The sequence below is a fragment of the Oryzias melastigma genome, linkage group LG15, assembly GCF_002922805.2.
Source record: "Oryzias melastigma strain HK-1 linkage group LG15, ASM292280v2, whole genome shotgun sequence".
NCBI lineage: Eukaryota > Metazoa > Chordata > Actinopteri > Beloniformes > Adrianichthyidae > Oryzias > Oryzias melastigma.
The window spans coordinates 8,685,973-8,699,933 of NC_050526.1; the positions used below are offsets into that span (position 1 = coordinate 8,685,973).

Here is a 13,961-nt window from a genome sequence, read left to right on the forward strand (position 1 = left end):
GGGTTGTTGTTCAGTCCAGTTCTTTCTTATACAGTCAATGGTGTGGAAGTAACCCTTAGGTGATGTCCCATCATCCCTTTAACACTCTCTCCCAGTACTTCATAGCCCCTCACAACCCTAAGGTTACATTAGCAGTGCAAGAAAAACAGCGAGGAATATTGGAGCAATCCAGCCGTACAGTTTTGAGACAAATACTAGTTCAGACAAGGAAAACAAAAACCTGAATGGAACTATTTGTCTGCAAGTGGTCCCATCAGAAAAGAGCAGAGCAGGGGACTTTGCCCATCTATTTCAAATGCTGTGTTACAATGTTTAAATGGCATGTTTATATCTGTTCCTGAGTCTTCATGATTTGAATAAAGAAATACTCAGAAACACTGTTTTAATCTTAAATTCTTTTATATATATGTTCTCCATCATAAGAAAAATTGTACAAGAACATGTTAGAAAACACCCAAAGCACCAGTTTTATTGGGTCTTTAAGAAAAAAAAACACTACCAAATACTCCTGTGTTTTACAGTCCTATCTGAGTCCTGGTTAGTCAGCGGGAGTCTCCATTTCTGTGGTATTCATTTAGTCTCCCGAAAATCTAACAGTTACCTTGGGAATGAAAGGTGAATATTTATAGTTCCTGGCTGTGTGAGATTTTTTGTCTCTGAGTGGCCCTTTAAGACATCAGTGATCTTCCTATTGTTCACCTGCCTCTCACCTGATGACAGCTGGGATGGGCTTCAGCCCCAAAAACACACAGACCAAGGTGAACCACATGAAAAAGACATTTGCTCAACAAAGCATTGCTGCACTTTCTTCACTGACGCATTTCAATTCAAATTATTCTTAAATGTTCAAGAAAATAGACAAATTTAGATGGAAAACTAATAAATGTGTCCATGCTTCCTTTACATCACACATGGGTTCATGATGATTTTAGAAGGTAAATTTAACTTTTACACAACTAACCTATGTTAACTTTTATTGTGGACATAAGACACTTTTTTTGTCACTTTCAGATCTATTAGGATTTTACAAAATCTATAATATATATATATATATATATATATATATGTGTGTGTGTGTGGGGGGGGGGTGATTTTGAAACTGAGAGAAGAGATAATGTGAGGCTACCCAAAAAAAACTCTGTTAAAACATTTCTTGTTCATCAATAATAAAGATCAGATTAAATTTGAACTGTGTACGTGGGCCCCGAAACTTATTATAACAATGGTTTACACCCTGATGGTGATATTGATCAATGAAGATATCTTCCAATGTATTTAACCAGCCCAGTGGTCTTGTGGTAGAGTGTCCAGCCTGAGACTGTAAGGTTGTGAGTTCAAATCCAGGTCCAGACACTAAAAATGGGACCCAGAGTCTCCATGCTTGACACTCTGCATTAAGGAGTTGGATTGGGGGGATTAAAGCACCAAAATGTTCTTGAGTGCAACTGTGTCTGCAGCTCACCACTCCCCCAGGGAATGGGTCAGATGCAGAGAACAAATGTCACACACCTATGTCGTTACTTTAGACGCTGGTCTGTAATAGTGGCCAGGCTAATTTAAAATACCCACCGTGGTGCACAGTGGTGCAGAGTGGTAGTGTGTCTGTGGTATTTGTATTGTGAGCCAGTGTAGCGATGGCCAAGAAACTCTCATTCCATTTAGCGTTTGAACCTCATGCCGTACACCAAACAACATTCTGGTGAGGACTCTACACAACATTTTGGGTAGATCCTGACCGTATCCGCGAAGGACACAAGCAGACGGGGGATATTGAGAAGACAGCTGTAGCAGCAAGCAAACAATTGCCTGGTGGAGGTGCGCAGTAAAGCGAGCAATGATTTAGAAGAACTGTTTTTTTGATACAGAAATTGATGATGCTTCAAAGAGAAAAGAAACGTTCAGAGACAGTGCTAATTAGAACATAATACAATGTTCTCATTTCAATAAATCCTAAAATGACCATCTGCTGTTCTTGTCTGTATTTCTTGACCAAACAAAACCTATTAGCATCAGCATTCTGTCTGTGATGGAAGAAACGCCTGTCTGTGAAGAACCTCTTTCTGGTTTTGGAATAAACGACGGGGCTACTTTTATAAGATATATGGTCAATGTGGGACAAAATTAACAATCAAGCCAGCAGGTTTTTTTTATTAATATTAATAAACATATATATATATATATTTGAGAATTTCAGTGGTTGTGGAAAACACAATGAACACTCGAATTTTTTTGGATCAAAAATCCAGTGTTACACATTTTGTCTCCATGTGAACAACTATTTACAGTAGACTACAGATCCGCATTTTACACCATAATTCCCTCCTCCTCACCACCAAGTTGGAGATCTTAGGCCTTCACCCATCCCTGTGCCTATGGATATGCAACTTCCCAAAAGATAGACCTCAGTGTGGGTGGCAACCATCTCTCCCAATCAGTCATCTTGCCACTGGAGCCCCCTGCTGTACTCTACACACTCCATACCTTCAGCTGTGTGGCCACCTCCAGCTCCATCACATTGTGAATTTTGCAGATGATACTCTGGTGGTAGGTCTGATCTCCAACAATGAGACAGACTACCTGGAGATTAAAAACCTGAAGATATGGTGCCAAGTCAACAATCTCTTCCTCAGCGTCAGCAAAACCAAGAACTTGATCGCTATCATAAAGCAGCTGAGAAACTAGCATCCCTTACAACCAATGGGATCCCGATGGAGAGGGTGGACAGCTTCAAGCAGCAAGATGTTCACATCACACAGGATCTCACATGGTCCTGCTATGCTAACGCCCAGTAGTGTCTCCTCAGGTGCCTGAAACATTTAAAATTGCCCTCAAAGTTACTAATGACCGTCTACAACTGCACCATTGAAGGTTTCAGGAAGTCACAGGAAGTTTCACATCCTGGCTTGCAAACAGCACAAAACAGGACAGGAAAGCTCTCCAGAGGGTGGTACAATCAGCCGAGCACACCATAAGTATCAGGCTCCCTGACCTGGAGACCACCTACAACAATCAGTCTTGGACCAAAGCTAACAAGATACTAAAAAACGTCATGCGTCCCAACGGCAGACCCTTCTCTCTGTAGAGGTCAGGGGAATGTCTCTGTTCCCTGAACGCCAACACAGAGAGGAGGAGGAGCTTCTTCCTGCGGACTATTCGGACCCTCAACTGATTCCTGTCTTCCTCGACTCCCACCCACCTCCACCACACAAACAAACCCCCGCTCAACCTCGGCTCTTCTACACAGGAAATTCTGGACAATTTCTACAAAGCAATGTCACTTTCATCTATGGACACTTTTGCAGCACTTGGACACTTAACTTTTGTGAATATTTGTGACCTTAAGTATGCTAGAGTGTTTTTTTTATTTAGTTGACATTTCTTTTCTACTCAGTCACCAGACTTTTTATTGTTATCATTCCTCATACTGTCAGACGGTTGTGCAATACATTGGACTGCATATATACTATGTATGTATATGTATGAGACAAATAAAATTTGGATTTGATAACCTTCAACAAGATAACTGATTTGCCAAAGAAATGTGACAAATCTGGATGAAGTGATAAAAGCAAATATCCTATTTTTCATTCATTTCAACCCCTCCTTGAACTGCCACCTTAACGTTGTGGAGGGGTTTGAGTGCTTGGGTGATCTCAGGAGCTATGCTGTCGGGGGCTCCTGCCCCTGGTAGGGTCTCCCATGGCAGACAGTGAGTGACGAGCCAGACAAAGTGCGGTTCAGAACCCCTTCATGAGACACAAAAACAGAGACCCTGTTACGTCGCCCGGATTGGCGTCACCGGGGCCCCACCCTGGAGGCCTGGGGTTGGGGCTCGGAGGCAAGCGCCTGGTGGCCGGGGCTCCTCCCACGGGCCCCGGTCGGGTCCAACCCGAAGAAGCGACGTGGGATCCCTCACCAATGGGCCCACCACCTGCAGGAGAGATCTGAAGGGGCCAGTGCAATGTGGTTCGGGCAGCAGCCAAAGGCGAGTGCCTCGGCGGCCCAAACCTCGGTCATGGAATTTGGCTTTGGGACATGGAACGTCACCTCTCTGGGAGGGAAGGAGCCTGAACTTTTGCAAGAGGTTGAGAGATACCGACTAGATATAGTCGGGGTCACCTCGCTAGGGTGGGCTTACTCGTGAGCCCCCAGTTCAGCCGCCAAGTGTTGGAGTTCACACCGGTGTCCCTTCTCCTTGGGGTGGGGGACAGGTCTCTGACTGTGGTTTCGGCTTACGGGCCAAACAGCAGTTCGGAGTACCCAGCCTTCTTGGTGTCTCTTGGAGGGGTACTGGAAAGTGCCCCAACAGGGGACTTTGTCATCCTCCTGGGGGAGTTCAATGCCCACGTGGGCAATGACAGTGGCACCTGGAGTGGCGTGATTTGTAGGAATGGCCTCCCTGACCTGAACCCAAGTGGTGTTTCCTTGTTGGACTTCTGTGCACTCCACAGTTTGTCCATAACAAACACCATGTTCGAACACAAAGGTGTCCATCAATACACCTGGCATCAGGACACCCTAGGCAGGAGATCAATGATTGACTTTGTAGTCGTTTCAGGCAATCTTCGGCCGTGTGTTTTGGACACTCGGGTAAAGAGAGGGGCAGAGCTATCAACTGATCACTACCTGGTGGTAAGTTGGATTCGCTAGCAGGGAAGGAGGCCGGAAAGACTCGGCAGTACTGTGAGGGTTTGCTGGGAACGTCTGGCTGAACCCTCCGTCAGAGAGGTCTTTAACTCCCACATCCAGGAAAACTGCAAGCAGGTACTGAGGGGGGTTGGTGATATTGAGTCCGAGTGGACTATGTTCTCCACCTCTATTGTCTCTGCTGCTTTCCGGAGCTGTGATCGCAAGGTCTTTGGTGTCTGTCGTGGCGGCAACCCCCGAACCCGGTGGTGACACCGGAAGTAAGGGGATGCCGTCAAGCTGAAGAAGGAGTCCTATCACTGGACGCTCTATCGCTGGACGGCAATAGAGCGCCGTCCAGCGGCTGCTGTCCACCACTGAGAGAATTTCCCCATTGTGGGAGTAATAAGGATTATTGATTGATCAGGCCTGGCTGGCTTGTAAGACTCCATAGGCAGCTGACAGGTATCGGCAGGCTAAGCGAGCTGCAGCCTGGTCTGTTTTGAAGGCAAAAACTCGGTCCTGGGATGAGTTTGGTGAGGCCATGGAGAAGGACAATTGGTTGGCCTCAAAGAAATTCTTCCAAACCATCCGGCGCCTCAGGAGGGGAAAGCAGTTTTCTGCAGGCACCATTTTCAGTGCAGGCGGGGATCTGCTGACCTCAACTGTGGACATTGTCGGGCGGTGGAAGGAATACTTTGAGGATCTCCTCAACCCTGCTGACACGCCTTCCGTTGAGGAAGTAGAGGCTGAGGAAACTGGGGTGGAACTGTCCATCACCCAAGCGGAGGACACCGAGGTAGTCAAAGAGCTCCTCGGTGGCAAGGCTCCGGGGGTGGATGAGGTTCGCCCTGAGTACCTCAAGTCTCTGCATGCTGTGGGAGTGTCTTGGTTGACACATCTCTGCAGCGTTGCGTGGCAGACAGGAACCGTACCACTGTACCAGCAGACTGGGGTGGTGGTTCCCCTTTTCAAGAAGGGGAACCAGAGGGTGTGTTCCAACTACCGGGGAATCACACTCCTCAGCCTTCCCGGGAAAGTCTATGCCAGGGTACTGAAGAGGAGAGTCCAGGGCTGCCTTTTATCAACTGTTCTGTTCATAGTCTATGGACAGAATTTCTAGGTGCAGCCAGGGGCCGGAGGGGATCTGGTTTGGGGACCACAGGATTTTATCTCTGCTCTTTGCAGATGATGTTGTTCTGTTGGCTCCATCGAGCCAGGACCTCCAGCATGTATTGGAGTGGTTTGCAGCCGAGTGTGAAGCGACTGGGATGAGGGTCAGCACTGCTAAGTCTGAGGCCATGGTTCTCGACCGGAGAAAGGTGGTTTGCCCTCTCGGTGGGTGGAGTGCTCCTGCTTCAGGTGGAGGAGTTTAAATATCTTGGGGTCTTGTTCATGAGGGAGGGAAGATCGGAACGTGAGATCGACAGGTGGATTGGAGCTGCGTCTGCTATTATGCCGTCGCTGCACCGGTCCGTTGTGGTGAAAAGAGACCTGAGCCAGAAAGCAAAGCTCTCGATTTACCGGTCGATCTTCGTTCCAGTACTCACCTATGGTCATGAACTTTGGGTCATGACTGAAAGAACAAGATCCCAACTACAAGCGACTGAAATGAGTTTTCTCCAGAGGGTGGCTGGGCGATCCCTTAGAGATAGGGTGAGAAATTCAGTCACCTAGAGAGAGCTCGGAGTAGAGCCGCTTCTCCTCCGCATCGAGAGGAGCCAGTTGAGATGGCTTGGGCATCAGGATGGATGGATGGATGGATCATTAATTTTATTGCAAAACTTCCTATTTGACTTTATTTGGCAGCATGATGGGAATCATCAAGAAAACCTTAAGGTGGATAAACCAATATAGGAAAACAAATATTTTCGGCACAGGTTTGTGAGTCTGAGCTTCTCCAACTGTCAACATGTGTCTTGTTTTCCCCCTTCCAGCCTTGTTTTGTTGTGTCATTTCCTGTAAATGCTGTTGATTATGCTCCTCTTTGAACCGGCTCTTTACACAAATCAGGTTTCATCTCAACAGCCAAACTTATTTGCAGAAAACGGTTCAATACTGGAACATATTTGAAATGGGTTTGTGCTTTTTTTTCGACACCTTGAATCCCCTTCAACAGTAATTTGAAGAAATTCCCTGGAGTTTAGCCTTAATTGGGAGGGATTCATTAGTAAAATGCTGCCATCAAACCTTATTTCACACGTTTATAATAAGACAAAGACCACCTTCTCCAGTTTGTGTCCATTGAGGATCCAGCAAAAGCCCACAAGATTAAAGTCCTTTAAATGACCGCCTTTGGTTTTAGCTAAGATGTTTCCACTTTAATCAGACATCAGTCCCCCCCAACCCCCTTCTTTGACATCAGTCACACGTGCAGAGCAGAAGCTCTCCAAAACTGTAGGCCAATTAGAAGGGACAAGAAAAAGATGAAAGCCCCATTATCACATTTTCCTCAGCCATACGTTCAACCAATTAATGAGTGATGGTGAGCATGGGCAAGAAAAAAAAGGGGAAAGGGGGTTGACTTCACTCCTGCCCGAGGCACAGAGAGCGCTAACAGAGGGAGCAGCTTGAGTTGTGGCGACAGGAAAGACACCGGGATGCTTAATTGATCTTCATTACGTTAATTATTTCTGTGATGTGGAGCGGGGAATGAGAAACGGGTCGTGCTCGGCTCTCTGACTGAATGTCCTGCATGAAGCTTTCTGCTGACCTTGGAGCTGCAGACTGGGAAGCGATGGCCTAGCATTAGCCCGGGAGTGTGCATGCACACACAGTTGGCCTATTTTGCAGCACTCTAGAATCCTCAGAAGGCTAATGGTTTTTCGTTGTACCTCTTTCCTCTTGAGCATCCACTTCCTAGAAGCTACTTTTCCTCTTTGTGCTTAACACACCTTTTTACAAAACTCCAGGGTGCACCTTGTTTCTGCCAAGAATGTGTGATTCTCGCTGTCTACTGCACCGTGCATGCATGGCTGCACTGTCAGCAAGACTGGCTCTGCTCCTGCATTTGAATAAACACCATCTGAGTTGGCTGGTTTGGTATAATATCTGTCAGGGAGCTGCCGTCCAGTGAACTGGAGGATCATGACCTCTGTCCCTGAGGAAGCGTCTGACGGGACGTTGCGGTGACAGGGTGTCTTCTCTGTCGATCTGCGCTCCGATACGCCTTACACCCTTGTCCTGCCCACGTTCAAGCTCAAGCCGCTTGCTGTGTCCCTTATGAATTGGAAATGAGCTCTGGCTGCCTTAAAGGGAGAAGCACAGTCATGAGGACGGGATAAACAGGATCTGTGAAGATGCCAGCTACTGACATTGATGTTTCCCCACAACTTTTGTTGACTCCCTGTCATTTTTGCAAGCACATTTTAGATGAATAAGTCGATCAACCAGATATTTTTACGTGTTTTGAATAGGAGCAAAGACTAAAACTAATATAATGCAAAGGGGAAATTTGTTTACGATTATTTGTAAATTGTTTTTTTTTTGTAATTTTCTGCCTTGGTGGTTAAAACTAGTATATTTATCATGTGAAAAATAATATTAGTTAAACACTTGCTGGTCATTCTTTACTTTCAGTTTCCTCTTTTTATCAACCCTTAACCTATTAAGACACGAGCTAATATTTGAGGTAACTTTCTACACCCTTCACTACAGCACCCCAGTTAAGCAGAAGTGAATACTGTGGTAAAATAACCCAAAATTTGATGTCCACACATGTGGGCGCCAAGTCTGAAGAGATCAGATAAGATTTTAATCTATAAAATACAAGCCTGACCAGAGAAGCCCATAACTTACTCTTTGTTAGTCAAGTCTCTAGTTTCACATCTCAAATGTCTCAAAATATTGTGATGGGATTGCATTTGTCACAGGCATATATTTGCTACATTTGGGGTGGATCCTAAACCTGTTGAAGAATGGGTGATGCTGAGAGGACGGCTGTAGAAAAAGATGGTGAAAGAAAGGTGAAAGTACAAAGAAAGTGAATGATGAATCAAGAGAACTGGTTGAACATGGATTATTGAGCAAAGACGAAAAGGTGCGCATGTCTCCAGGATAATGAGTCACCCGAAGAGGATTTTTGAAACAGAGGTTGATGATGCTTCAAGGAGAACAGAAACATTCACAGCCAGTGTTGATCAGAACATATAAACAATGTTCTCATCATTATAGTTATTCCTGAAATGTTCATCTGGTGTTATTGTCTGCATTTCTTGACCAAATTTTACCCCAAAATGAACCCATTAGTATCACCATTCTGTCTGTGATGGAAGCAACACCACATTTGTGGAATAAATGCCAGGGCCACTATTGGAAAATATATGGTATCCTAAGTATCCTAAGTTCCTGTCTAAAGTGTCAGAGCTATGTTTCCTCCCCGGTGGGAGCCATCTCCAGAGCACTGAACACACTACATCTCCCAGCAACCCCTGCGCACACTCCACAGTTGCTGCTCAGCTGATTCATATTTGACAATTACCCACAGGACACTTTAACACTGCACTGAGCCTGACTAAGTGGATCTGATCTTCTGTTTCTGACCCTGCTTAGTCCGGCTGCCTGCCATCTGCCCTGATCTTCACATGGACTCTGACACCTCCAGTCTCTTATAGAAGGATCTCAGGCTCTTGATTGACCTCTGCCTGTCTGACTCCGGTTTAGCTTTGTGGACTTTTAGCTGTGCTTAGTTCCTGTCTGAACTAATAAACCTGCTGCATGTGGAACCAGCTGTCTGCCTGTTTGTGACACTAGGTACTACTCTAATCCATCTTGATCAGGTCTCAATGGATCTTGATCAGAACTCTCACCTGAAACTAAACTCTCCTTCAGGATGAAGGAGTGTCAGTCGCTGAACTCAACGTGCTGGCTGTCTCACCTGACTTTCTCCTGGAGAATCATCACCTCTGCATCGCTAAAAGAACTTGATGTTTGTGGGTTTTACATGATTACATCAGACTCAAAATGAAAGTCTACTTATATATAATAACAGAGGCCCTGAAAAGTGAATCTTGCTTAAAAAAACCTTATCTGGCTTAGCAAAGACAGAGCGCATGAGTTCTGCTGTCAATAGATCCTACAGTGCACCTGCATCCTTAAAGCAGATTTATTGCACTGTCATGAGCAGAAACGGTGGCATTTATGTGTCACACCAAACTTGCATTGATGAACTCAATCCCTACATTCAATTGAAGACGTGTCTGAGATTCCTGCAGAGAAACAAGCCCCGCCCATCTCTTACCACGCTCTAAAGCTAAAATTAATATACTTCTCCCCAACAATATGACAGTAAACAATGTTCACACTAAAGTATCTGGGATGATTTATGTGACTGACAAGGTCAACATGAAGGCATCGACTGTTCCAAGACTTCCAGTAGAAAGAAGTGACTTAGAATGAACCTCAAGTTTTATTTTTTGTTTGTTTTGTGTAGGGGGAGGGGGGTCCTCTCTTCAATGAAAACCCAATTGCACAAAATAACTAAAACTAATGAAAATACCCACTTTACTTGGACTCCATCCCCGTGACAAAGTCATGTATAGGAGGATGAACACAAATACTGACAGAAACAGAAACCACATCACAGCTCCTCATCCTCTTCAAAAAGTATTATTTTAGTCGTATAGATCCACATTTTAATGACTACAAATGTCCTAAAATAAAATTCAAAATTGTTGTAAATGTATGTTTTAAAATGGTCTTTGCTATAAAAAGTGAATATGAAGGCAAAGTTCTAAAGTCAAAAGCAAACCTAAGAGTAAAAAGGCTAAACTAACATTTTTACAACTTTAGTCTGTTAAACAGAACATGGTACTACTGAGCATTTATTCATTTTATTCTTTATTTTAATAGAGAAAACAGTTTACTTTTAGCACTTAATACAATTGTAATAACAATTCTTAGAAAAGAAAAGAATAAAACTTTATTGATTCCAAAATAAAGAAATTAATAATTGTTGATGGATTATCAAGATAAATCATGGTGTGTACTTATACAGTGCTTTTCTACTTTCATTAATGCCCATGACACATATGGGTGAGATGTGTCTCTCATATGTCTCTCATATTTGCATGCACACATTCACACACTGATGATGGCAGAGCTGCCATGTAAGGCGCTAACCCATAACCACCAGGAGAGAATCATCCACTCTTAACAAAATTTAAGAGATGTAATTTAAACTGATGAGAAAACTGATGTTCATGTTTTTGTGGCTTCTTTGTAAATGATCAGTCCAAGAACAATGTAAATATATATGTAGGCCTAAGTAAGTATGGACATTAGTTGCATAGACAAAGTAAAACAGTACCTTGGTTTTGTCAAATAGAGCGTGGTTGTCCAGGAGCATCCTTCGTTCCAGTCGAGCAAACCTTCGGAGGTCTCTCTCAAACTGCTGTCAAAGGCAAAGACAATACTCAAAGTCATTCATTTGCCTTGCATGTTGTTTCTACGTAGGCTGTGTCAGAATTTCCTCCCAAATCACATTAAATCCTGTCATGTCACTTTTTCAACTACTGTTCTCAAAGTACTTAATATAAAAACCGTATCCAATCAACAAAACCCTAATATCCAACTACTAAAGAACTGTACAATGCAGGACTATCTAGTGCCCTGGATTTTAACAGTAATCTGGAAACTATGTTCACTACTAGTTGTTTTTTTTTTTAAGCGACCAAAGTACAAACCTGAAGGAGAAACCTAGTAAATATAAACATTTTATGAAGACTATTTATAAATTGACTGAGTTCTGAAGATGAGAAGTTTGATATATTTTTTTTAATGAATAAATATAATTTTTTAATTGAAAAATTGTTCAAGAACAATGCATTCTAGGGCTGGGAATCACTGGGTGCTTCACGACACAATGCGATACACAATACATGGCTCACGATAGATGATATCGAGATACTGTGATAATTGGTATGATGAGCCTCCTAACGAAAATAAAAGATTGATACTTGACGAGAACCCATCGAGAATCAATTGCAGGACTAAATGTCGTGATATATCGCATTATCAATATTTTGGCACAGCCATAATGCATTGTGGTCTTTATTCGTCAATCTAGTGAGCAACGATGCACACTGGACTTCTGGGAAATTTCTGTGGCACTGGAAATTTTAACTGTATATTCAGATACCTCTACAAAAGGGCTAACACTCTATACTCTATAGTGCACAAGGTAATGAGTAGAGAAGGGATTCGGACACAACCTCAGTCTGAAGACTGTCGCGCATAATGAAAGACAAAATACTTTTTCATAAAACAACCCTGACTGTTTCCTCTTAAAGTTAGTTGTTTGAATTTACAGTAGATGCTTTTTAAAAAATATATTTTGGTAAAAGTTTACAATACTGAGCAAATTTGATCTATCTCATTGTAAAATTTCACCTTAAATTTCTCTATGGTACTATTGTAAGGTTTTTTAGTCCAAAAAAATTCTAAAAGGTTTATATTGAAGCCCCATTGTTCTTAACAGTCACAGTCCCATTCACACGCATTCACACACCGATGGAGCTCCACTACCTAACACTGGCGCCAACATAAAACCAACAAAAGCAATGTGGAATTCAGTGTCTTGCTCGAGGACACTTCGACACATGGGCAGGCAAGAAGGTAACCAAATCTACAATCTTCCAATCATGAGGTCAACCATTGCAGCCACCTCCAAACAACATAAAATTGTATGTTTCAGCCAGGAATGATCGCTGCATACACAGTATAGGTCAGTCTGAGCCCCTCCCAAAGCGCCATACCCGTGAACCGGTCCAGCCAAGAAGAGTAAAGGCGAAACGATCCGGGGGTGGTGACACCAAGTCCACTCGAACAGCTCTCCAGTCCCTGCTGTCCCCCTCAGCTCTGCAGAGACCTCCCTCCACTTCACGCCCCTCCAACCTCAGGATCAGGAAGCACTTTGCAAAGTGGTCCATGGCCTCAAACCTGTGGCTGGGAAGCTTTGACATGTCAAAGGAGGACGACTGATAATCGGAAAAGAGGAGAATGCCCTGAAACAGAGAAAAAAAAAAAACTCCAGTTCATATAGGCCAATGAAGCCAATAAGAAGCTTGAATGGCAGGTTGGTTGGAAAACATGTAGGACACCGGCCCTCGAGGACTGGATTTGGACACCCCTGATATAGACATATTCATTGAAAAAGCAGGTCCAACATTTAAAGCATTCACTCGATTGCTCACCATAGACAGCAACATAATTCAATAGTATTCACTGTAGATAGACATTAATATTTGAAGAACCTAAAGAATTAATCATTTAGAAACTGGCAGACGAAAGAGCCCTGAAAATATTTTGGCTTGTGGCGACTTGAAGGAGGACAGCCAGTCTATATTTCTCAAATGAGCACCCAAGGGCCAAGAGTGCAAACCAAGTCACCTTTCATCTTTAGCCCAGGCTTTTTTCAGCATCCAAAAAGAGCACTGCTCCCTGGAGCTGTGCATAGACATTGGTTTATGGCAGGTCAAAAAACAAAGTTTACTTTTAATCACCCCTCAGTATCTGGAAAAGTGCGGATCAAACTTTAAAGGATAACTAGTTTCATCTCAAAAACTCCACAGAGTCAAAAGTTAAAATGATCAATAAAGACTTAATGGTCTCATTTGTGTGAACCACACAGCAGAACTGATCCAGAAGAATCCCAGAAATCCCAACCAGCAGAAGATTCTATTTTAAATGTATGATCATGAAACGTTATTCTCCAACTTCCAACAATAAACGCGGTAAAACAAAACCTGTGAATGATAATTCTTCTTGTAACTGAATGACGAGCAGCTCAGAAGTGAGCCAGCCGCTGACCCAGAACACAACAGATGTGGATCACAGATGCCACTGACTCCATGTCAGGGGCAGTCTCCTTTCTGGCTCAACATTTAAACTTGAATTGGAAAGTAAATGAAAAAAACATTCCTGAAATCTGTCACTCAGAAGTAATTTATGTGTCTTTATTAGGAATGGGGCCTCATGACAAAATTAGTCTGAAAATCTGTCTATGCTGTATTAAAAGATTTTTCACTGTTAAATGATTTTCAAACTTTTAACCTTTTAACACCGACCGGAGCTCCAGTGTTGAACGGTTTTCCTCAGTGTTCTGAAGGAGAAAAGCAGCTCGTCAAGCTGCTTTTCTCCTTCAGAACCTGCTGGAATTACGTTGATCGTGTTAATGGATGAAAGTTAAAGATTTTGTATTTAAGAGTCACTGACGATGCCTCGGGTGTTTAAAAATAACTCCTCTGATGAAAATCCTGTTTTTAGAGTTTTTAACATGTCTGTGTGTCATTTCTCTTCTGAAAGAGAACAAATGTAATAAGAAATAATTTTGTTTT

The 13,961-nt window shown here is 43.3% G+C and overlaps 1 protein-coding gene across 3 annotated transcripts in view; it reads right to left on the bottom strand.

Annotated features, from left to right (window-relative positions):
• dntt (deoxynucleotidyltransferase, terminal) overlaps positions 1-13,961 on the bottom strand; it is a 144,596-nt gene that overhangs the window by 43,515 nt on the left and 87,120 nt on the right. For all 3 annotated transcript variants that reach the window (XM_036215509.1, XM_024296427.2, XM_024296425.2), the window contains 2 exons: positions 12,381-12,629; positions 10,934-11,017 (listed from right to left, as the gene is read on the bottom strand). In XM_036215509.1, the coding sequence (XP_036071402.1) occupies positions 10,934-11,017; positions 12,381-12,629 (333 nt within the window). The remainder of the gene's footprint in view (positions 1-10,933; positions 11,018-12,380; positions 12,630-13,961) is intronic.